This window comes from Oxyura jamaicensis, chromosome 15, assembly GCF_011077185.1.
Source record: "Oxyura jamaicensis isolate SHBP4307 breed ruddy duck chromosome 15, BPBGC_Ojam_1.0, whole genome shotgun sequence".
In the NCBI taxonomy this organism is placed as follows: Eukaryota; Metazoa; Chordata; class Aves; order Anseriformes; family Anatidae; genus Oxyura; species Oxyura jamaicensis.
The window spans coordinates 4,323,245-4,347,354 of record NC_048907.1 but is presented as its reverse complement, the minus strand read 5'-3'; the positions used below and the strand labels follow the sequence as shown (position 1 = coordinate 4,347,354).

Sequence of the window (24,110 nt, the reverse complement as noted above, 5' to 3'; positions counted from 1 at the left end):
GCGGCGCTCGCAGTGCAGCTTCCGCCTGCCGAGCGCCGGCCAGGGCAGGGCAGGGCAGGGCAGGGCAGGGCAGGGCGGCACCGGGCACCGCACAGCCGGGGCGCCTCGCCCCGCCTGGGCCGGGCCGGGCCGGGCCGGGCTCCGCCGCGCCGACGGCCATGGAGGCCCGTGGGTTGCGGCCGCTGCGCCGCGCCCGAGCCGGAGCCGGAGCCGGAGCCGTGCTGCTGCTGCTGCTGCTGAGCTGCGGAGCCGCGCAGGAGCTGAGCCCCCGCGGCAGGAACGTCTGCAGGGCCGGCGGGTAGGAGCGGCGGGCGGGCGGGCAGGTGGGGAGGGCAGCGGGAGACCCCCGCGGGGCAGGGCCGCGGTGCGGTGCGGAGCGGTGCGGGAGGGAGGGAGGGACGGAGGGAAGGAGGGCCGCTCCTCTCCGCCGGGCGAGCCCCGGCCCCGGGCTTCTTCTTATGCCGGGCGGCGGCGGGGAAGGGGCGACGAGCCCGGTCCGAGCGCGGGGGGGACGGTCCTGGGTGTCCCGGGGCCGGTCCTGCCGTGGGGAGCCGGCGCTGCGTGCTCCAGGGGGCGGAGAGCATCGCAGGGAACCGGTGCTGCTGCCCCCCGGGCCTGTGCCGCTGGCAGGATGCGGGATGCTGCGGGCGTCCTGGTGGAGCTGCCCCTTGTTGCTCAGCGTGGATGCGTTGGCAGCTCAGGGAGGCTCGGGTTTGGCTTCAGAAAGTGGGCGCTGGCACCGCCTGGCTCTCCCCGGATGGTTGCATCCTGCTTGCTTGGCCACGGGCAGAGTCCTGGGGGCTGGCACTGCCTCTTCCCCGCTCCCACTGTGCTCCGCATACCGCAGACACCACGGGTTGCTCTACAGAGCATCACCTCGGGCCAAGCTTTGCGGTGCTCAGGCTTGGTGCTGGCCCAGCTCCCCGGCCGGGCTGGCCCAAGCAAAGGGGGGAAGAGGGCCCGGAGCTGCTCCATCCTGGCGAGAAGTGCAGGATCCCCAGGCCCTGCCCTTTATGGGGGGCCCCGGCTATAAATGCACCTTTACATCTCGCTCGTGAGGTCAGGCGAGTCCACAAGGAAAACATGTGCTGCAAGCTAGAAGGGCCCGCATAATGGCTCCATTCAGCAGGGCCGCAGGGCGCTGGTGCCCCCTCCTCAGATTACAGACCAAGTTTCCTAAGGAGGCTTTTCACAAGCCAGCGCGGCCGCAGCTCCCAGCCCCGTGCTGTTATTCAGCAGGGGGATTTGATGGTTCTCTGAGCGGGCCTTCCTCGGGTGCCTGTGACCCGTGAGGCCACTACCCTACAAAACTGCCACCCTGTCCCGCGGCAGCAGAGGGGCAGCGAGCGGTGATCCCCCAGTTCCCAGCATCCTGGGACTGGTGCTCCTGCGTGCAAAAGCCGTGCGCACCCTCCTCCCCAAGCACCGTGCAGGGCGCAGAGCCGGGGCAGCCTGCAGCACACAACGTCCCCATCCCAACGCGGCTTGGTGGCCCCAGAGACCTGAGGCAGGTGGCACAGGTCCTACAGCATGCACGGAGCCGGGAGCAGCCGTTCCGGGCGACGCTTGGAGAGATGCCCGAGTCAGCCTGCACACGAAGCCACCGGGTTTTGGTGTCCAATTTTCCCCCTCCCCCAGCTCAGCTTTCCTAGGCATTTGAATTCATTCAAGCTGCTGCTTTGACTCCTTGCCACGCGTTTCACTGGGTGGTTGTGCAAGCACCGGGCTCTGCTGCGTGTGTCCAGGCACCCCTCAGCACTGGGGGTTCTACTTCAGCATCTCACTGCAAGCTTCAGGGACCTGGCTAGTGGGTAGCGATTCAATGAATTCCTTAGGGCAGGAGAAAAGTGTTTTGGAGCTACTTGGTTTTGTGTACTAAATGTGACCGTTCCTCTTAAATTTGAAGCTCTTTTGTAATCTGTTAACTTTCAACGTGACTCTCCCTGTAGCTGCCACTTGAGATGCAGGGGTGCAGGGCTGCTGAGAGCAAGCCCTGTGTGCGTGCAAATTCCTTTGTCCTTGTCCTTCTCTCTCCAAAACTCTCCTTTGGTAATCCTTTTTTTTCTTTGTAATTTATTTCTCTGTGCAAAGGGTTTCCTTTCACATGGGATCCCACGGCTGCGCCGAGGCATACCTGTCTGTGCCTGCACCTCAAGGCCAGTGGTGTCTGTCAGGAGGCAGGTCAGGGAGCTGCAGGGATGTCCCAGGCCACCGTGGGTGACACCGTCTAGGGCCTGGCAATGCTGCACAGGGTGGCACCGAGTGGTGGGTAACAGAGAAGAAGGGGGCTCAGTGTCGGGGTGATGCGCTCCTCCCCAGTTTGGGCAGCAGTGCGCAAGCACTGGTTTGGCTGAGGGAGGTGGCAGTGGTGCTCTGGGCTTTGGGATCTGCACCCCCATGCATTTGTGCAGCTCCCGATCCCTGCTGACGCTCAGCTCGATGCAGGATGCTCAGCCCAACACTCAGCACGATGCGGGATGCTCAGTGGGATGCAGCTGTGTCCCAGGGAGCAGGGGCAGCCCTGGCTCTGCCTCCATCCGCGCTCCTTTTCCTCTGCGTCAGTGAAATCCCTGTGAGCCAGGCACATCTCAGAGGCAACGTCTTCTTCCTTTTCCCAGCATTTGAGGAAAAGAAAAATATAAATGAAGAAAATGAAAAGAAAAAATGGAAAGAAAAATGAGAAGTGAAAAAAATATAAGGAAGCCCAGAGCACTTGCTTGCTCAGGGCATGTCTGTGCTGGTATGTCAGTTTGGGTCAGGAGTAAGTTTTTAAACAAATTTCTGTGAGTGGTTGTGGGGCGCAGGGACTGAATCCCCCTCAGAGGAGACAAAGCCATGAGGCACGTTTCGGAAGCACATCTCACAGCCCAACGGCCAATGGGTTCAGGTCATCTGCCACCAGTGTGGTGCTGGATCCAGTGTGAGGGCTGCGCTGGGAGCACCAGATACCCAGTGCCACATCCCGTCTGCCTCTCCTCGCCCCGTTGAAACCGCGAGGCTATGGGGTGTGCAGCAGGGTAGCCAGGCTTGGAACCAGACTGACTTTTTGCCCTTTCTCAAGGGAAGAAATAAGACAGAAAGAGAAGGGCTGAAACCAGGCAGCGGAGCCACGGTGCGCAGCAGGAGGAGTGCCGGCTGCTTCGCACAGAAGGAGGAATGCCCTGGGAGAGGCAGCAGGTCCAAGGGCATCCTCGAGGATGCCCTGGGGTGGGGGCTGAGCACTGGTCCCAGCACCGTCCTGGCACTCCGTGGCCCCTCCGTGCTGCACTGTGCGGGCGAGGGCTGCTGACCCTGTGGGGAGGCAGCTCGAGCTTTGAAACACGAGCGTATTTATCTGCTGTCGGAGCAGCTGATAAATGAGGGGAGGCTGAGCACGGAGGTGTTGGATACCACGGGCAGGCACAGCGAAGGAGAGATTAGCTATCTGTTAACAGATAGGCTGTAATCCTGGGCGCGGGGTGCAGGATGGGTTGCGGCTGGCGGGGGCCGCGGTCCCGCTCGTGGCGGAGGAAGGCGACTTCTCTGCTGCTGCCTGGCTTCGGTGTCAGCTCAGGGCGCTGGGGGCTGCCTGGGCAGCCCCCTGTCACCCCCCCAGGTGTTTTGGTGCATCCAGGGATGCCGGCTGGGCTGCTGGAGGTGCCCCAGTGGCTGCGGGTTCTTGGAGGGCTCCCTGTGACAGGAGGGAGAAAGCAAGGAGCTTTGGGGGGCAGTGGGGGTTTTCCCTAGCGGAGAGTTTCCCATGGTGGGCCTGAAACTGTTTCACATGGAAAAAAAAAAACACATCAGATACCAGATTTCTAAAGGCAGGGATGTGTAGAGCAGGATGATTCCTGACCAGACCCGCTCCTGTCTATCACAGCACGATGAATTTCAGCCCATTACGCTGGAGCAGAGCCCAGGAGCTCACTCAGGGCTGTCTTGTAGGGAAGAATCTCGCCTCGGGCCCACCCGGTCCCTGGGGAGTTGCTTTGGTTAATGCCCCCACCACCTCTCCTTGCATGCTCAGCCCCACGCCGGGGCACAGACCCTGCCCCAGCCCCGGGGTCCCCGCGGGGAGTGACTGAGCCCGCTGCAATCGCAGCGCCGCGTAATCTCTTTGACGGACTAAATAGATGGAGCTATTTTGGTCTCCAGCTGCAAGGCATTTTTTCCAGGCCTTGAATCATTTTTGTGGTTCCTTTCTGCCTCCTGTCCAATTTTTCAACATCCTCTGCAAAAGGCGGACGCGGTGCTCCTGTGTCCGCGTGCGGTGCTGCCCGCGCAGGCGTTGCCGTTGCCTGGCTTGGGGGGGGGCTGAGTCCAGCCTCTGCCTTGCATGCGTCTTGCTGGGGGCTGCTCTTAGCCCCACCAGCCTGGGACAACTCGTTCTGGCAGCCAGACGTGGTCCTGTGACTACACTGGGTTTAGAGCGAATACTTCCTTGCTGTCTCCTCCTCCTCTTCTGCATTTGTTACATATAAAGGGAAAAACACATTCCAGGCTCTGCTGTTCATTGCTGGACCAACCCGAGCAAAGTTTCCCTCGACTGCAGCGTGCTTTTGGCCTGCTCCTAAACCTCCAGGGTCGCTTCCACCTCCAGCAGGGACCGGGTGGCTCACGCTGAGCATTGGCCGAGGTGCGTGGGGCTTCCACCCGGTACCCCCCAGCACGGTGGTGGCCCCTTGCTGGTTCTGGGGACAGGGAGCACCTTTTCCACGTGTCTTCCCTACGCCTGGGTTGCATCGGTGTGTAATGCCCACCGTGGGAGGCTTGGGAATAGCAGCCCTGGCTTGACTCAAGCCTCCTCCTAGGATGGTCCCTTGCAGACATCTCCGCACCTCCTCAGGGCTCTGAGACCCTGTCCCTGCATTGCGTAGGGTCAGGCCTCTGCCAGGAGCATTTCAGCTGACGCAGCTGGTGCGTGGTGCTCTGAGATCTTGGGGGCACCGGGGGTCTGACATGAGGGCCATGCACTGGGATACCCAAGGCTCAGGGACCTGCCCCAACCTCCACCGAGCAGCCGGCGGTATTGCTGGGCTTCTTCGTGGGGCTGAGCAAGCAACATTTAATGCTGCTCAGAAACCTGTCCTTCCCCATGCTCGCTGGTCTCGCCACGAGGTCCCTGCTGGGGTGCAGCTGGAGCCTCAGGCTTGCAAGTGCTGCAGGTCTATCCCCAGCCATGCCCTGCTGTAATATTTCACTGCTGGTGTGAAAACCTCAGTAAATGGGAGAAGTCGCTGTGTGCTCATCAAGGGATATAGCGGGATCGTGCGCGAGCAGCCAGGCTGGGGAGAGGGTGTCCCCTCGCCTGTGTGGCCACAGGGCATACCAGTGCCCCTCTCCTGGGAGCTGTGGTGGGCATGGGGCGGGTGGGCCATGCCAGGATGTCCCCCAGGGGCTGTCTGTCCCCCAGGCGCTGGGGTCCACAGCCACCAGGCTGCCTTTGGGATGCTGGATGCCGTCCCCAGGCTGCCAAGACATCGAGGCCACCGAGAAGCAAACCCATCTCTAGGTGCTCGTGGTCGCCTCTTGCTTTGCCTGGGCTTTTCTTCCTCCTCAATACTATTTTCCAATGCCTCAGTCAAGGAATACGTTCGGCTTATTCTGTCCTTAAAATCTTGGCTGGCAGTAACACGATCCGACATTTTCTGCGTGCAGGGCACGTGGGGCTGCTTGGGGAGAGGTCGGCAGCGGCGTGGGGCTGACCTGGGGAGCCCGGCGCAGCGGGGTGCACGCAGGCAGAGCTGCTCTGAGCCAACAAGGGCTGAGGAGGGGATCTGCCTCCTGTGCTAATCCTAAAACAAGCCGGGTTGTAAGAAACTCTCCCAGGGTGCAGGGCAAGGAGGTTTGCAGGAGCTCCTCACTTTCCAGCAATGAAATCTGCTGCTGGGGCTGGGTGGGGAGAGGAGCAGCGGGAATGGGGGCTGTGGGCATGGGACCAGGCAGAGCATCCTTCACATCCAAGCACCTCTGGAAGCAGGGTGCTTGGCCAGACCCATGGGGCAGAGCTGGTGTTTCTGCCCAGGACCTTTTTTCCAGCTTTGGGGGGAATCTTTTTGTTTGTTTTTAGACGGCAACGTTTGAAGGTGAAGTTTTGGTGGTTGCATCCTTCCTGATTTCTTTAGGAAAAGGCACCAACATGGGAGCGTCTGTGCAGAGCTGGTAGGACAGGGCTGGTGGCAAACTGGTGATTCTGGGAAGAGCTGGTCAGTCCTCACTCCTGGCATTGCCTTGGTTTGCAGGTGGGGCATCTTGAGCTGGTTCTGTCACAAGCCCCCGTGGTAATCCATGGCCCGGGTGCCCCTTGCCAAGCATCTGCGCAGCAGAGGATGAGCTGGTGGCTCTCCATGCCTGAAGAGGATGTGGTGTCACCTGCAGGCTGGTGCCCTCATCAGGCTTCCAGGAGGGACGGAGGCTTTCCAGGGGATCCTAATCACTTGTGTTTATTTCCTGCAGCTCCTCAGTGCTTGTGTGCTGTCCAGGATGGAGGCAACAAGGAAGCGAGTGTCTGATAGGTAAGCCCTGGCATTTCGGCTCGTTAGATGCTGCTGGTCTGCCTGACCTTTGCCGACTCCTCCTGGCCATGCCTGGGGGCTCTGGAGCTGTGCAGAGCCCAGAGCCTGCCCCCAGCTCATCTTGTGCTGGCAGGCAGCGAGTGCCCGGCTCCGGGCTGCCCTTGTCCCCGTGGGGCCATCCCCCAGCAGGGTCTGCAGGAGCGTTGCCTGCTCCGTGTCACCTTTGGGCCCCAGGCTGGGGTACATCTCTCGGATGCAAGGGACCACAAGGTGTCCCCAAGGGCTGGGCGGAGCACGGAGGGACACGGGTGCTGCCGCAGCGCTGGAGGCAGGGCTGCTGGCAGAGGAAGAGGACAAGCGTGTGCCACCACAGGCTGTCACAGAGAGGCCCTGCCAGCGCTGGTGCCACCAAGCCCACCGGCCGGGAGCCAGGACCGTGCCATTACGGCTCCCACCATGGGCAGCGGTGAGCCCGCGGTGGGTGCAGGGCTGGTGCGAGCTGTCAGCCTTCTGCAACGGCACCGCGCAGGAGGTCTGGGGGATGCTGCGTTCTTCCCTGCAGTTTTGGCTGGCCACGGCACTCACCTTGCCCTGGCGCTGCAGTCAGAGCCGTGCATGCTGGCCCAGTGGTTTGCAGACCACGTAACCAACTAACTCACCCTGCACGTGCCCTGTAACCGCTCGCTGCATGCGGCCGGTGCCTGCCCTGGGCCAACGGGACGCAGGAAGGGAGAAGGATGGGGCCTCCCCGGATGGCGGAGGGAGGACAGTCCCACAGCAAACTGTCCCCCGTCTCCTCTCCCCCTTTTCCCCACGACCTGTTCTAACCGTTAGACTCACTTCTCCTAACCTGTTTAATCTGTCTATTTTAGGGTTTTCTATAGTACCCATCACCGTAGGTCTAAGAACGGCCAGGTAAGGTGGATTGTGCGGGTTCTCTGCTCTCCCTCTCCGCCGGCTGAGGAAGCTCTGTCAGGGCGATGGGGGGTGTCTGCCCAGGCCTGCTGGCACGGGGAGACAGCAGCACATCCTGCCCCTGCCCCAGCACCCACTCCCCTTGACAGGAGAGGGACTTGAGGACTTTTGGGGGGCTGCGGACCTGCCCTGCTGGGCAGCAAGGCACAGGGGTGGCAGTGTCCCTGCTGCGGTCTGCGGGGAGCAGGGGGGGGAGGCTCTGCTGGTGGCTGCCTGCAAGCCCCCCGCCCCATGTCCCGCATCCTACCTGCAGCTGGCTCTGCTGGGGATGTGGAGCTGAGTGAGGGGTGCTGGCGTTGGGAGCAGCCGCGGCAGGAACGGGGCCGAGCTGGGTGGCAGGAAGCTGGTGGCAGGGATGGAGCTGGAGTACGGTGGCAGGGGGCTGGTGGCATCTTTCTGGTGGTGGCCCCAACCCCGTCTGGGCTGCCAGGGCCCCTGCAGGGCTGCTTGCAGGGACGGGTGCGGTGTCGCAGCTCTGCAGCCCCTGGAGCGCCACCGTGCTCCCTGTCCCCTGCTCTGCAGGGTGGGGGACAGGGACAGCAGGGGCAAGCCTGGTGGCACTTGGTACCTGAGGCCAGCAGGCGCTGTCGCTGTGCCCGTGCTGTGTCCTCATGCGTGCTGTTATCGGTCCAGCCGTCTGCGAAGGAAACTTCACCTGCAAGGAGAATGAGGTGTGCGTGAGACCCAGCGAGTGCCGCTGCCGCCATGGCTACTTCGGTGCCAACTGTGACACCAGTAAGTATCAGCGGCACCGGTGGTGTCACCCGGGGTGGCCCTGGGGACAAACGGGCTGGATTGTCCCGGGGTGACTTTGCAGAGCAGAACACGGGATGGGCTGCCAGTGCTCCCGCTGTGCCCTCGCTGGTCCCCTCCTGGCTGTGTGCCCAGGGCAGCGTCCCTTTGGATGGGCCCGCTCTGACACCCGAAATGCCCTGGGAGGTGAGGGGACGGTGGCCAGGAGACGCTGTTTAGGATGGGGTTTTCTGCTGGTGCCCAGAGCTGACGACTCCGCTGTCTGTGTGCTGCTTGCAGAGTGTCCCCGGCAGTTTTGGGGCCCCGACTGCAAGGAGATGTGCAGCTGCCACCCCAACGGGCAGTGCGAGGACGTGACGGGCCAGTGCACCTGCAACCCCAACCGCTGGGGCCCCAAGTGTGAGAATGTCTGCCTCTGCAAGCACGGCAAGTGCGACCAGAAGACGGGCAAGTGCACCTGCGAGCCGAACTGGTGGGGCCCCCAGTGCTCCAGCTCCTGCTACTGCAGCCACAACTCCCAGTGCGACCAGCAGACCGGGAACTGCCTGTGCCAGCCGGGCTGGTGGGGCCGTGGCTGCAACAACCAGTGCTCCTGCAACAACTCGCCCTGCGAACAGTTCACGGGGCGCTGCCAGTGCCGTGAGCGGACGTTTGGTCCCCGCTGTGACCGCTACTGCCAGTGCTACAAGGGCAAATGCAACCAGGTGGATGGGACCTGCACGTGCGAGCCGGGGTACCGGGGCAAATACTGCCGCGAGCCCTGCCCCGCTGGTTTCTACGGCCAAGGCTGCCGGCGGCGGTGAGTGCTGGGAGGGGTGGAAAGGGGTCTGGGGGCCCCGGGGTGCCCTGGGGATGCTGCATGCCGTGACGGAGTCTCCCTTGGCCGTTGCAGTTGTGGGCAGTGCAAGAGCCTGCAGCCCTGCACCGTGGCGGACGGGCGCTGCCTGACCTGCGAGGCAGGCTGGAACGGCACCAAGTGCGACCAGCCCTGCTCAGCCGGCTTCTATGGTGAGGGCTGCGAGAAGGTCTGTCCCCCCTGCAAGGATGGCCACACCTGCAACCACATCAATGGCAAGTGCTCGCACTGCAACCCCGGCTGGATTGGTGACCGGTGAGTCCCGGGCGGTGGAGTTGGTCCTCACCGGGTGCTGGGGCGGCGCAAGCATCCCCGCCGCTCCCTGCATCGAGACCTGGGGTTTGGCAGGCAGGTCTGTGCAGCCAGGAGGGGATGGCAGGGGTGGGAGCCTGCTGGCACAGCCGTGGGACCACAGGAAGCCTGTGGTGACCCCACCTGAACATGAGAGCTCGCAGCTCTGAAGCTTTCTTGGAGTCTCTCTGCCCGGGATCGGGTCTGGGGCTTTGCCCCGAATGGGGCTAACATCTCATCTCCTTGCACGGAGCAGGCAGGGCGGCGTGGGGTGGCCGGGCTGGGGACAGGCCACAGGAGCCCCCCCCCTGTCCCCGGTGCTCCAGCTGCCTGCCCTCGCCACCCCCAGGTGCGAAACCAAGTGCCGCAATGGGACGTATGGGGAGAACTGCGCCTTCGTCTGCAGCGACTGCGTCAACGGCGAGTGCCACTTCGAGACGGGGAGGTGCCTGTGCCGCGCCGGATCCCATGGCACGTAGTAAGTGAGCCGCAGCCTGCGCTTCGGCGGGCACCCCGGGCACGCACGCTGCTCTGCCGAGCCTGCAGTGTGCCGACCCCGCTTTGTGTCACCTCCAGCCCTTACCCCGGGGCTGTGCGGAGAGGTTTTGGTGTGCCCCAAACTAACTAGGATCCAAGAGAGCAGCAGGATGGGTTCCCTGCGGTAGAACTGCTCACGGGCCATTGCGGGAAGCACACGTTCTTGCGTGGGAAGCACACGTTCTTGCTGAGCTGTGGTATCAGCGTGGAAAAGCTGCAGTTTGGGAAGCAAAACAGGGTGCTGGCGGGGCTGCTCCTGTCCCTGGTTGTGACGAGATGAAAGCATCTGTTGGGCAGTGACACCAAAACCTCACTCGGGCACCTCGGAGCGCTGCAGAGCCCTCCCGAGAGCCCTGCTCAGACGCATGCGTCTCCCCTAGCAGCTGGGTGGGTTCCTTGGCAAAAGGATTTAACTTTAAGAAGCAGCCATTTGGCAAAAACTAATGACTTTGACAAAACTTTTTATTTTAAGTTCAGGGTGGGATTTCTAACTAAAAAGAGAAAAGCCTTTTCTGTCATCTGAGACTACCAAATAGCCTCACGGGTCCACGTGGTGCTCCTGCTCCGAGCAGCAGCTTGCACCAGGGGCTTTCTCACCCCCCCCCCCCAGGAGGAGCCCGAAGCCCTCCAGCCCCTTCCCCTTTCCCCTGGCTGTGCTCTCACTGCAAGCCCTGTCCCAGAGAGTGCTCGTCCCTTTGCTTTTTTCCAACATGGAACAGAAATGCTGCCTGAACAGGCAAGGAAAGTGTGTCCTCACCATGAAGGGAGGATGCTAAAGGGGGTCTCAGAGGGTACTGAGACTCCTGACACAAAGAAGTCTACCTGCTCGGCATCGTTCCTGGAGGTGTCTGGACCCTCTTGGAAAAAAAAATAGCCCCTTGTGCTCTCCCAAAATCTTTTTAGCTTGGGGCAGAAATGTGGATCCAGCTGGGTGGGGGTGTTGGATTGCCCTGAAAACATCCCTGCGCCCATCGCCGTGTCCTGCCCCGTGCCTGCTGCAGCAGAACAGCTGCCCAGAGCATCTGCAGGGGCTCAGCACCCATTCCAGCTGCAGCAGGCACGAGGCTCGGCTGGGGCAACGCTTTGAAAGTCGGAGGAGCATGAAATGGGCTGAGCTGCGGCCGGCTGCAGGCGAGGGAGCAGCTGCGGCCCTGGGGGAAGCGTGGGCGGGCTGGAGCGTGGCTCCTGCCACCTGGGAACAGCTGGCGATGGGGTCAGTGCCCAGCGGTGCCGCCAGCCTGCCCAAAACCATCCTGGGACCACAGTGTGGTGCCTGTCCCACCAGCCATGGGGGGGTCATCTCAGTCCCTTGCAGCCACATGGCTGGGCTTGGCTGGTTATTTTTTTAATTTTTTTTTTTTTTTCTGAGAGTGCTTTGTTCAAAAAGGATGCATGGAGCGAAGTATGATAGGAGGGGAGAGAAGGAAAGAAAAAAAGGAGATGTAAAACACCTTGTACTGTCATTGTCCCCGGAGCTCTGGGGGCAGGATGCAGGGCAGGATGTGTCCCATGGGTCCCACCCTGCCAGAGAGCTGGCACCCAGAGCCCTGCCTCCTGCACTGTGTGCCCAGCGTGTATTTTCCGTGCTCAAGCCCCGGTGTCTGCAGGAAGGCGCCTATGCCTGTGTGTGCTCCTCACCTTGGTGAGAGCTCCCGGGGAGGCCGCTTTGCGCAAGGAGGTTTGATGCCACCCCAGGAGGGTTCGCCCTGGTAAGGCGGATGCCGTGGCTATTTGCTTAGACCGATCGGTTGTTTTCCTTTCTGTAAATAAAGCAAGCTGGGAGCTTTCCAAGCTCGTGGGCTGCGGGGGAAGGGCTCCGCGCCGCACATGCTCTGGGGCAGCGCGGGGCGGCCCGCAGGGTGCCACGGCCACGTCACCGCAGAGCTGAGCTGGAAACCTGGCACGGGATGCTCGGGGCTGCCTCAGGGCTGCTGGGCTGGGTTCCGATGTGACCGAGGGGCTAGCGACCCTTTATGTTATGAGCCGTGCCGTGAGCCTTGTTGCAAAGCCTTGCAAAGGAGGCAGGGATGGGGAGGACTCTTGGGCCACGTGGAGAGCAGAGGCAGTGAGAGCAAACGCAGGGACAAGCAAAGGCGGCCGTGATGCGGTGGGGTCCTGCCGCCGTGGGGATCGCAGGGTCCCCAGGGGGATTCTACAGCCCGGAGCGGCGCTGCCCGCATTTCCCAGCACAGAGGGTTTAGGAAAGAGAAAATAGGGAGCGTCCCCGGGATGCTGCTACCTGCAGCGGGTGCCGCTCTCACCTCGTGCCCTCTCCCCAGCTGTAACCTCACCTGCCCGCTCGGCCACTACGGAGCCAACTGTGCCGAAGCCTGCAGCTGCCACGACGGCACGTGTGACCCGCTGACGGGCGCCTGCCACATGGGTGAGTGCCGGTGGGTGCGGGTGGCAGGGCCGCCCGGCAGCTCCCGGCTGAGCCCGCTCTGTCTTGCAGAGGCCAACCAGCGGATGGGGGTGATCGGGGCCGGAGCCCTCCTGGCGCTGCTGCTCATCCTCCTGCTGTCCCTGCTCTGCTGCTGCTGCGTCTGCCGCAAGAAGGACGAAGCCCATGGGTGAGTGCCGGGACGCGGGCAGCACGGGGTCCTGGTGCTGTTCCTGCCGGTCTTCGCGGTGACCCCGAGTGGGTGCAGAGTTGCAGGACTCTGGCAGCAGCTCCTGAGGTTGCCCGCTGCATCCCCCGGAGCATCTCTTCAATCCCTTCTCTGTGCCAGAATTGGGTGTTTTTTTTGTTTTGTTTTGTTTTGTAAGTGGATGCTGTCAGGCAAAGGGAAGAAATGGAAGGAAAACCCAGGCTGGTTTCCCATCCTCGTGAGGACAGAGAGAAGGCGGCACGGGGTGGGGGGCAGGAGGACCCCCTTCCCTGCACGCCTGGGGTGGCCCCTGGCTTTGTGTCCCACTCACTGGCCATCACTTCACTGAGATCCCACTGGGTCCCCCTGAGCCTCCGGCAGTTAGAGCCGCTCTGCAAAGGGAAACCCAGACTCCCAGACATCAACCTCCCATGTGGTCCGTGGGGTGAATCTGGTCCCCCAGTCCCTGCTGCAGGGGTCGGGATGGGGACAGGGACGGGTGCTTTTTGGGGCTGGGCAAGGGAGGAGGGGGCTCGGGGATCTTCTCCAGCAGCAAGAAAGCCTCCCCTTGTGCTGCCAGCCACGGCACGAGAATTTTCCCGGAAGCCTCTGCTTGCAGCTGTGCCAGCTCAGCTCCAGCCTGGCACATCTGGTTTGGAGAGCCTGCGGGCTGCATGCATGCAATTACGCTGCAGATAAAAGGAGCCACTTCACAAATGCAGCCCCGCTTGGAGAAGTATTGCACGGGGAAGTGGCTCGGAATAGTTTTCTCTCCCTGCACGGGCTGGCACCACGGTGCCTGGACCCCATTCTGTGACCACGGTGTCCTGTCCCCGAGCAGCCCGCGGTGGCCAGGTCCTGCAGCAGGGAGACTGCAACGGCCGCAGGCGTGCACAGGTTGAACGGCACTGACACACTGAGCCTCTTTTTCCTGTGGCTGCAGATAATTGCTTGAAAGCTCATCCCCGAGAGGCTTCAAAACCAGAGAGCAAATAAAGAGAAGCCACGTGTTTGTTTGGGGTTGGGATTTTTTATTTTATTTTTTTTTAATTTGTATTTTTTTAAGCATTAATCATCTAATTCAGAGCCGTGTCTGGGAGCTTGTGGGTGTTTCAGGAAGGGTCTGGCCGTGCCACAAGGCTGCACCAGGCACGGGTGAGGCAGTGCCTGGGGCTGGCAGCAGTGCCAATGCGTGCCCAACCCCTGCCCCCCCCCCAAGCTGCCTCAGGCTTCAACCACTTTGAGATAAAGCTCTGCAAGGCAAAACCAACAGGGACTGCACTCCTGGGGTTCCCTACTGCCTCTCTCGCTCTCAGTCCTGTCTCTTCCCCAAAACCCCTTTGCATTTCCAGCATCCCTGAGCTCCTGATTCAATGAGTGGCTCTGTGATTGATGTCCCCCCCAACATGCAGCCATCACCTCGTGTCTCGCTGTGCCTGACGGGGCTGTTGCGTTGTCTTGCAGAGCAAATCAGGACCCGGCAGCAGCCAAGAAACCGCCGAGACGCTTGTGTGGGCGCTTCAGCCGCATCAGCATGAAGCTCCCGCGCATCCCCCTGCGCCGCCAGAAGTTGCCCAAGGTTGTAGGTATGGAGCTGAGGGGCAAAGAACCAGCGCCAGGAAAATTAGGGCGTTAGTCCTGGGCTGAAACACACAGCCTGCCACGCTGCTTCTGCTCCAAACCCATGCTGGGATTTCATGGGCGCAGGAACTCGGGTGTGCGCGGGGCTGGGAGCAGGGCAGCGCAGTGGCAGGGACACCTGGATTCCCAGGAGGGCTGCAGAGCTCTCAGCCTTTGGCTGCTGGATCCCAAGGTGGGATCCAGGTGGCTTCACTTTGCTTGCCAAGAGGCGGTGCCCGGAGCGATGTTGAGCTGTTTTGTGCATTGTTAGTCTCCCACGTTGAGGAACGATCCCTGTCGCAGTAAAAACCCCCGTCCACTTTTGCGAGGGGCTGGAGCGCCCCATGGTGGAGCAGCTGCACCCCAAGGCACAGGGGGCAGGCAGGGGGATGCCCTCCACCCTGGAGAAGTCTCCCCCTCCTCTGCAAGCTGAGCCAAAGCTGCCGCGGGTCCGCATCATGGCTGGATTTCTTCCCGCCCTGGGATGCAGCAGAGCCCTGCCCCGGAGCAGAGCGTGCTGAGGCCGGGGAAACATCCCTGCTGCAACCAAAACAGGGGCTGTGTTTGTGGAAGGGGCCAGGCAGGGCTCGGAGGAGGACAAGAGGGGTCTGTGTGCGCAGGGCTCAATGGGGCTGTGTGCGCGTTTCCTGCAGCCGCCCCGTGGCACCTGGCTCCCACCCAGCTGCCCTGTGTAAACAGGGAGGGAGGCGGCGGCGGCCCTGCGGCCCCCATCCCTCGTAGCCTGGCCTCACGGAGGAGTCCGCACTGGAAGATGCTCATGATGCTCACCGATACCAACCTAGACCCATTTTTAGGGCTGCTCTCGTTGGGCTGGGGCAAACGGTTCTGGAGCCTGTTGGTGTTCCCGGGGCTGCTGTCTCGCTGGATTGAAATGCTTTGGCCACGGTCTGCGTTTGTTTGCTTTGGCATGCGTGGCACCATGCGTTAGTCTTGTTATCCACACAGGTGCTGGCTCTGGGAGCATGGGGTGCAGAGCCAGCGCTGATGCTGACAGCTCCCGGTCCCTCTGGTGCTCAGCCCTTGGTGTTTCTCGACCCCTCTTGGCATGGGGAGCCCTGAGTGAGGGGGCTGGTGGCATCTGCATGCCTGTGGCCATGGTGCCACTTTAGTCCATGGGACTGGCCTTAGGGATGCTGCAGCTTGGTGGCACGTGTCCCCATGTCCCCGTGTCCTCAGCATCCATCCCAGTGGGAAGCGCGAGGCAGGGGGGGTCCATAAGGTGCTCTGGTGCACACCCTCCCCAAGTTTCAGAGGGGCAGTGGAGGCACACAGGACCCTAGGAAATGCCACCATGAAGTCGGCACTGGCTGAAGCCAAGGACACGGGGTCACTGCTCACATCCTTGCAGAGCAGCCGCTGCCACGCGTTCGCTAGCACCTGGTGCCAGGCAGGTTTTCCCTCCGGGCTGTAGCTCAGCAGGTTTTCCCTCCCCACTGTAGCTCACTGGATGCCTGTGTCTGTCGGTGATTCCTTGGGCAGTAAAAAGCCCAGGCAGGGAATACCTGCTCAGCAGGCATCACTCTTACTGGCTCCAAATCGCATAGCCTGCCTTTGCCTTTGCACCCCGGCCGCTGGGAGCTGGAGATGGGATTGAGAGAGGAGCAGCGGGGCTCTGAGTTACTGCAGCACGAGGTGTGTGAGGGGCTCGTGCTGCCTGTGCCGGCAGGCAGGATAGGATCTGGGCAGGCAGCAGTCCCAGGCAGCTGGGGCTGGCCCTGGAGCAGCAACATCTGTCCACCAGCATCGTCGGCCCAGGCAGCACAGGAGCCAGCAGCCTCTCCTGACTGCAGCAGATCAGCCAAGCTTCAAGCCTCCCTTCTGCCCTAAATGCCAGCAGGAGGCTCAGGTGCCAGCCCTTGCACACATCAGTGCAAGGACCTGGGGTGCCAGCAGTGCCCGCACCACGTCTCAAGGCTCCAGGGGAGCCCTCTCACATGAGGCCTCTCACTGCTTTGTCTCCATCCTGAGATCTAACAGCACAGCCCCAAGTGCATTTAGGGCTGATACGACTTCTCATTTGTGTGCAGCCACTTGTAAGGCACAGAAAGCAGGGCTGGGGTCCAGGGGCACTGGACAAGTTCCTGGCAGCAGGGCTGCGATGGCTGGCCGAGCACCCGCTGGATGTGCAGCATGATGCTGGGTGCCGGTGACATGGGGCTGGATGCCTCAGGTGGCATCAACGCTCCGGTCCTGCTGCCTCAGCCAGGCTCGTGGAGGTGTCAGCGAGCAGATGGGCTCTTGGTTGGCCTGCAGGAAGCGAACAGATTTCTGCAGCTCCTGACAGCCCATGATTCATCAGCCAAGTTTCCCCGAGCCAGATGCCAGAGCAGAGCAGGAAGCGCCGTCCCCTGGGGCATCGCACAGCAGCCGCCTGCGCTCCCGGCTGGTACCAGCGCTGCTGCGCCCGGCTCTGCATCCCTGGGCTGCAGCCAGGGCAGCGTGGCATTCCTGCGGATGGCAAGGGAACCTTGGCCAGACCTGACCCTGCTCCAAAGGCTTGCTCTGGTGGTGTTTTTCACACTGATGGGCTTTCCCAGAGGCCAGGCAGGAGCCCCCAGCTGAGCTCTAAATTGCTGCTGGTGCTCGGGAGAGCCTCCTTTTCCTTTGGCCATATCCTCAGTCTCATCCAAGTCCTGGAGATGCCTCGTGGCCATGAGTCCCAGCGACTTGTCACGCCTTCTCTCAGGAAGCATTGTGCTTCATCTGTTTCCAACGGTCTGCTTTTAATTTTCCCTTTTTGGTTTTTATTACAAGGAAAGTCATGTCGGAGCTGCTGCTTCCCCCTCTCTCGGCCATTTGCTCTTTGAATATCACTGCTGCTTTTGCTCTGGCATAACTGCTCTGAAGTTTCTCTCTGCTGCTGCATCTTCCCCCGTCCCTTATGCAGCTGGGGCCCAGTGCCCTGTCCAGCCGTGCTGGCACTGAGCGGGCGCTGGCGAGTGGCTCAGCCCCTGCTGCCTCCACGCTTCAGGTCAGTCCCCTTCCAGGTTTATTCCCCCTTACGTTCATGGTCACCTCAGCTACCCCCTTGCTTACTTGCACGAGTGGGATGGCTCCCTGGGACACACGTGGGGAGCGTGGCCCATTCACATCATGTGAATCGTCTGTCCTGCACTTACCCATCTGCTGTTTTGCTGCATCTTTGTTCTCCGAGAACCCAAGCCGTGCAGGGTGGAGCATACATCGCTCCTGTAAATTTAATGAGCCGTCCATCCATGCAGTAGGGCTTACCCCTCTACGGTCAGACTTCCTAAGGAACATTAAACGTTGTGGGGGGGCATCCCAACAGCACTCACGGTGTCAGAAGACTTACTTCATCATAAAGCATTGAACGCTTTATAAGGATCAAACAGTCCAACCAGTAAACGTCAGCAGAGGGTTTAAAAACCCTCAAGGGTTTTTATTGACATATTTTTTTTTTCAGTGAAAATACTTAAATGTGATCAATGAGAAGTAACAGCCCCTCCCAGACCAGAAAACTCACGTTCACAGAAATGGGAACTCCCGCAGTGAACCCTGGCAGCTCGGTCCTGTCCCCAGGAAGGGGATGGTGCCCCTGAGCATGGGACATTCCTTGCAGAGGGCTGGGCCAGTTTGTACGGTGCCCGGGCAAACCCGCGTGGTCACCACGTTCTTGTGGGGTCTGGCAGTGGCCTCTCTTGCTCGACACCCGGTGTGCAGCCTGCAGGTAGACGTGCAGCCTCTTGCACCCAGGATTCTCCCCTCTCCCATCCCTGGTTTGGGAGATACACCGTGGCAGCCCCAAGGGGGACAGAGGTGGCTGTAAGCCTCATACGGCTCGGCTGCCCACTGTCACTTGTCCCCAGGCACAGAGGATGTTTGTCACTGCCCTTGCAGGGAGCCTGGTCACAGAGTGTGGGCACTTGGCTGGGACCCCCTGAAGGCGAAGCCATCCCCGTCATCCTGCTGGGACCCCAATTCCCATGGGCAAGTCGGGGGTGGAGCGGGGCCAGGGTGTGGTAGGGCAGGCACTGACAGCCGTTTCCCTGCCCTTGCAGTGGCTCACCACGACCTGGAGAACACCCTGAACTGCAGCTTCATCGAGCCACCCTCGGTGGTGGAGCAGCCCTCCCCGTCCTGGTCCTCCCGCGGCTCCTTCTCCTCGTTCGACACGACAGACGAGGGGCCGGTGTACTGCGTCCCCCACGAAGGTGAGCAGAGGGGCATGGCACTTTCTTGGGTGCTTTGGGGCCAGCTCCAGCCCCACCTCCTGCTCCATGGAGAGATGAGGGAGGGGAGGTGGCACCGTGCCTGGAGAGGACCGTGCGCCCGGCTCCTCCTGCACTGGCCCCAGGAAGGGGTAGGCTGGGGGCCCTGACCAAGGCTGACCACGGAGACACGGGAACACGGAGGCAGAGAGGGACCGGGTGGGACATGGCCTGGGAGAGACCCGTTTTGTCCCTGTCCCACCAGCACATGCAATTTGTATCACAAGGTGGGGTGAGGCTGCCCAGAGATGCAGCTGCACCATAACTGCGCGTGTTTGAGGCCAAGCTAGATGGGGCTTTGAGCACCTAGTGGAAGGTGTCCCTGCCCATGGCAGGGGATTGAACTGATCGGACCTTTAAGGGTCCCTTCCAACCCAAACCATTCTGTGCTGCTGTGATCTGCTGCTCTTGGCCCTTCCTGTCCCCTCCTCGCATGACACTTTTTCTGTGCTCTCCTCCCGCAGAGAGCGTGGGCGACAGCAGGGACCGGGGGACATCCTCCAGCCCTGGAGAGAAGCTGGTGGCCCCAGGCGGCGGGGAAGAGGCGGGCGAGTACACCTTCCTGAAGGAGACTGGCTCCGTCAAAGCCTTCCAGGCCGACAGCAGCGAAATGCCCCTGCTCAAGTCCTCGGACAGCGAGCGCTCATCCTGCGGGTCGGGCTCAGCCAGTGCCGCCCTCTATGCCAGGGTCGCTCGCCTCTCCAAGCAGTCCAAGGAGGAGGAAGAAATGGCAACGGAGCCCAGGGGGCCCGGGAAGCCACCGTCCCCAGAGAGAACCAAGCCCCGTCCCCCCGACCCATCCACCAAGCCCAAGGTGTCCTGGATCCACGGCCGGTACAACTCCAACCAGTCCAACTCGCTGCCGGCACCCGGCCGGTCCCCGGAGCAAGCGGCCGCGCGGCCCAGCAGCCCCGAGCACAGCCAGGGCTTGGCCAAGAGGAAGAGGAGCCCCAGCGAGACGTCAGCCTGCACGCACAGCAAAGCAGAGGAGAAGGGCAGCACGCGCAGCAAGGAGAGAACGCAGAAGCACCCCAAGGAGCCCGGCGTCCCCGAAGGCAAAGCCGGCCTCACCGTGGAGCCCCAGTCACCCTCCAAGCCCAAGCAGAGGAGCAAGGCCAACTCGGAGCAGATGGAGAACATCAATGGGGCGGTGCAGAACGCCTTCAAAAAGATGGGCGGCTTCCACCCAGAGCGGCGCGCCGGGGAGGCTCCCCGCAGCCCCAGTGCCAGCAAGCCACGCTCTGAAACCCTCCATCCCCACCTGGCCTCCGAGGCAGCCACGCTGCTGGCTGCCCAGCTGAAGGAAAAGACTCAGAGCCTCAACAAGGGGGAGGGCAGCGCCCGGCCCAACGGGGTGGGTGTCCAGCGGGAGAAGCCCACCCCGCCCCAGAAAGCCAAGCGCTCAGCAGCTGCTGGCAGCCAGAAGGCCAGCAAGCCCCTGCTGCCCACCTCGCCCAACCTGCAGAAACTGATCCCCACTGCGGCCGAGCCGGCGGCCGGGGAGCCCAGGCGGGCGGAGAAGCAAACCTCCTCCGTTAGCAGCCAGGACCCGGCTCCCCAGAGCGAGCAAGCAGCCAAGAAGACGCCCATTAAAAAGCCTCCCAGGAAGAAGAGCCGAGAAGCCACCCTGGAGCTGTCCAAAGCAGCTGCGGTGCCCGCTCAGACGGTGCAGTAACGGGGAGCCTGGCACCCAGCCCCATGCCAGCCTGCCCCACGCCGGGTGTGCTTGGGCAGGAGGAAGGACATTTGCAGGCACGTGGGGGCCTGGACTGGAGAGGGGGCACCGCAAGAGCCGCCCAGCCTCCTCTTTTCCCCCGTCTCTCCCCTCACCCTCCTTTTCCCTTAGTCCCATCTCCTCCCGTGCCCCGGTACCCCCCTGTGCCCTGCTCCCTACTCCCCAGGCAGGGGCAGGAGCTGGGGGCCCCCCCTTTTTGTTAGCAGTATTATCGATCGCATAAGCAGTGCTTGTTGTACTAGACGTGCCCATGTTATATTCTGCAGTAACGGAGCCACTTGCTTCCCACGCCCCACTCGGGTCCGTCGGTCCCCGTCGCGGCGGGGGTGAGGGGACGAGTGGGGCCGTGGCTGGGGACGTGCCCCACATCCTCGCCCCACGCCCGGGCTGCTCGCACATCCCCGCGCTGCCGCTTCAGCTTCTCCGCTCCCGGAGGCGCAGCCCCTGGTGCCGCTGTCCCCCTGGTGCCGCCGTCCCTCTGCCACCACGCTGCTCCTGGCGCGGGGTCGAGCTGGTTTCGACCGATGTCCCCCGGCCCTGGGGCTGCCTCTGCCAGGAGCAGCCAGCAGGAAAGCACTATTTATGGCCAGAGCCAGACGCCGCTCGGGGAGGCTGTCGCAGCTCCGGGGGCCCAGCCAGCAGAGTCGAGCGGATGAGTTTGGTACGACAGAGCCTGGCATCTCTGCAGAGCGCTTTTCTAATAAAGTGTATTTCTTCCACGCCTGGGTGCCGTCTCTCCGTGCCCCAGGCTGCCCACGGGCAGGCCACGTGCTGGGCATCGCCTGGCCTCGCTCGGGCACTCGGGACCCTGTGGTCCTAAGCAGGAACACGGTGGGGAGATGGAGGACCTGGTCCTAGCACAGGGCTTTCTGAGCCCTTCCCAGCACCACCTCAGGGTGCTCAGCAGCAGCCCCCACCCCTAGCCTCTCCCGCCCATCAGGCTGCAGCCTTGCTCTTCTGTCGGGCTCTTCCTGGTGTCACGAGAAATAAAAGCAGAGCTCTGCCAACCATGGGGCAGCCTCAGGCACAAAAGAGGCAGAGTGAGGCTGCCTGGAGCCAAGGTGCCACTTGCCCAGGAGGTTCTTCTGGAGTCCCACCCGAACCTCTCAAGCTGCAGTCGGTGGCTGCCATCCCCCATCACACCATCTGGCACCAAAAAGAAGACTTCGACTCCATCATCTTACTTGTTGGTCGCTCTCAGTTCACTGCCAGCCCAGCCCAGCCTTCCCTACCTGCCCTGTTAGGTGTCCCAGATCCACGACCAGGCTGGTGGTCCTCCTCTGGGCCTCTCCAGCTCCTTCACATCCCACTTGAACTTGATCCACCTCCGGACCCCACTGGGGTGCAGCTTTGCGGGGAGGACACAGCAGCTTCTTTGGCTGCCGGTGCCTTTCCCGACGTGCCGCGCCGCTTCGCCGCCCTCAGGAGCCAAGAACAAGCTGTTCAGCCCAGCATCTGCTGCAGCCCCCAGGTTCTTCTTGCAGGGTCCCTCCAGCTCAGATGGGTCAGGCTCACCTCAAACCTGTGCCCCAGGCCCTGGAGGTCATCACCAGCGCGACGGATGTGGCATTGTCATACCTCAGCATCACGAAGGGCTGGTTTTTCTGCATAATGTGACTCTGAATCCCTTTTCCAAGCACCCTGCTGGGGCCTGCAGACTCTCCTCCCACTCCTGCTCTTTGGTTTTCTCTAACAGACAGCACCATGTGATATACAATGCTGCGTGGAGTTTGTTTTATGGTTTTCAGGCTCTGTTGATTTGTGGACCCCTAAACAATTTCCCCTGCAGCTGTGAACCCCACTAAAAAGTTCATGCTTAGCATAAATAAACTTGTTTATTTAACCTTTTTCCACCACTCTCTTAGACATACATAAGACTTTGACCTCCAGGAAAGAAGCAGCTGAATTCCATCACAAGAGGAAGTTGTAACGTGGAATAATAACATGGAATAATGGAATAAAAAAGTAACTAAGTCTTCTGCTCTCCCAAGACCAAGCATCTCCTGCAGCCACCGTCCCTGATAGACCAGCCAGAGGCTTCGGGTGGCAGCGTGAAGGAGCCAGAAGGAGCTCCTGGGATGGTGCAGAAGCTGCCCAAGCAGCCACCAGCCACCCCCTGCAGCAGAAGCGATGAGTGAGGCGCTGAGCCTGCTGCCCGGGGTGGTGGGCTACTCACGCACTGCATGGCACGCAGGACTCCGGTGCCCCGTGGCTGTGCTAGAGCAGAGGCAGGGGCAGCAAAACCCACCAGCAGCTCCAGGCGATGTGGTCCAAGCGCAGGGCGACCCCCGGTTCTCCTCTCCTCCGCCAATGCTGCGAAATTGGTGTTCTTCCCACTTCATCCCCATTTCCAAAACTGAAAGAGGAGTTGCTGGGTTGGAAAACGGTGCATTTGTTTTGGCTTGGCCAGAGAGCAGCAATAAAAGCAAACCCATTGCCAGCAATTCATTTCCTATTTCAGGCCCTACCAAAAATAAACTCTTAAAAGAAATTCAAATGAGAATGAAATATGCATGAGACAGTGAGCTCCCGGGATTATAGAGAAAGCTCTCTCCAGACACTCGCTGGGAGGGGAGCAGTGGTGCCAGTGGTGTTTGATGCTGAGGAGGGATTGCGAGGGGCCTGGGACACCCCAGTGGCTCAGCCGGCAGCAGGTCACAACCCAGGCAAGCTGAGGTGGGTAGGAGCGTGCATACAGCCTGTTTTGTGTGGCAATGCCGATGTCCCAGTGGACACATGTGCATGGTGCTCCTGGGGGCGGAGAGGAGGTGTCCCAGGGTCCCCTTCAGCCCCCATCAGGGCGCAGCTCAGGGACCCTGTGCCACCAGCCCTGGAGCTGCACAAAGTCCTGAGCCCCTACAGCCTTCTCTCAGAGATGGCAGAACCTTTCCCCAGTTGTTTGCATCCAGCTCTGCCCTTTCTCCATGCACCAGATGCTCTCTGGTTCCTCTTTCCGTGCTCCTCAGCTCTGCACAGCCAGAGGTTTACCAGAGCAGCAAGGTAGGAACACCAAAGACGAACCCAAGTGCCCGTGAAATGCCTTTCTGCAGCGCTCAGCAGGGAAAAGGGGAGCTGGGAGAAGGTGCAGCTCAAAATCCTGAAACCCAACCCAAAGTGGGGAGGTCCAGCTGGCCCAGAAGCACCCCCTGTCCCCTTCCTGCCTACCCAGCTGGTCCCCGCCAGCCCTCAGCCCTGCTCTGCTGTCCAGGCACCGGGGGTGGAAGCTCTGCAATTCAGGGATGCGCGTGTGGCTCTTCAGGGTCTGCAGCAGCCTGCCAGCCCACCCGCCCAGCCCGCTCTCGGAAAATCTTGCTCACCCCGTGGAGCAGGGGCAGCATTTCCTTGTGGTCCAGGGCACCAATTCATCCCTGGTCGTAACAAAATGCAAATAGCAAGCAGGCAGATCGCAGCAACTCCGGTGTTTCTGGGCCGATCCAAGAGCCTGAAGCTTTATGACAGCTCTGGAAGCTCTGTTCAGCATAATTCAGGAAAATCCCTATTTTTTCTCGTGGAAAGTGCGAGCGCATTCACATCCAAGCTCTTTGAGCAGGAGAGGAAGAACAAGCCGACAGAAGACAGGCAGAGGCATCCGCAGCGCCGCTACCTGATTTATCCCCGTGTCTGCCCTGGCCTGGCCGCAGCACTGCACGTTGCAGAGCACCCGTGCTTGTTTAGTCTGTATGGGAGCACAAATCACAGCACTATGTCATCACTCTGCCAGGGTCTGGATTTCATTAGGAGCCACATGATCGGCCCAGGCTGCTGCTCGGGGATGGCCGTGCTCCCCCTGCACTGCACAGGACGCAGGGGCGACGGCCGGGGCATGGCACGCAGCGGGCTCCCTGCCTTCAGGTGAGGGCCAGCAGTGGTGGGACAGGGCTGTAGCAGCAGGGAGAGCACAGAGAGCAGCCTGGCAGCCTCCACGATGTGGGGTCATCTCCCTGGGATGTCTGGAGACCCTGACGATATCCTCAGGGCAAGGGACCGTGGCTTGAGGCTGTCCCCTGCTTG

At 61.5% G+C, this 24,110-nt stretch overlaps 1 protein-coding gene across 6 annotated transcripts; it reads left to right on the top strand.

Annotated features, from left to right (window-relative positions):
- The first annotated feature begins 35 nt into the window (after positions 1 to 35).
- On the top strand, positions 36 to 20,818 carry SCARF2 (scavenger receptor class F member 2). 6 transcript variants are annotated; one of them, XM_035340304.1, is made up of 12 exons: positions 234 to 298; positions 6,436 to 6,494; positions 7,367 to 7,409; positions 8,103 to 8,204; positions 8,502 to 9,021; positions 9,115 to 9,333; positions 9,719 to 9,847; positions 12,186 to 12,289; positions 12,359 to 12,476; positions 13,959 to 14,080; positions 18,155 to 18,307; positions 18,829 to 20,818. In XM_035340304.1, exons 5-12 carry the CDS (start codon positions 8,540 to 8,542, stop codon positions 20,037 to 20,039), a joined length of 2,538 nt encoding a protein of 845 aa, XP_035196195.1. In that variant the 5' UTR covers positions 234 to 298; positions 6,436 to 6,494; positions 7,367 to 7,409; positions 8,103 to 8,204; positions 8,502 to 8,539; the 3' UTR covers positions 20,040 to 20,818. The 6 variants fall into 6 exon arrangements, with proteins under 6 accessions (XP_035196191.1, XP_035196193.1, XP_035196195.1 ...); XM_035340305.1 differs by lacking the exon at positions 234 to 298 and adding an exon at positions 4,465 to 4,615; XM_035340300.1 differs by lacking the exon at positions 7,367 to 7,409 and having other exon boundaries at positions 36 to 298.
- Positions 20,819 to 24,110: the final 3,292 nt, after the last annotated feature.

Coding starts and splice junctions, on each gene's coding strand:
- SCARF2 (XM_035340300.1), top strand. CDS start 159: ATGGAGGCCCGTGGGTTGCGGCCGCTGCGCCGCGCCCGAGCCGGAGCC. Junction 9,334..9,718: donor CCCGGCTGGATTGGTGACCG/GTGAGTCCCGGG, acceptor CGCCACCCCCAG/GTGCGAAACCAAGTGCCGCA. Junction 14,081..18,154: donor GAAGTTGCCCAAGGTTGTAG/GTATGGAGCTGA, acceptor CTGCCCTTGCAG/TGGCTCACCACGACCTGGAG.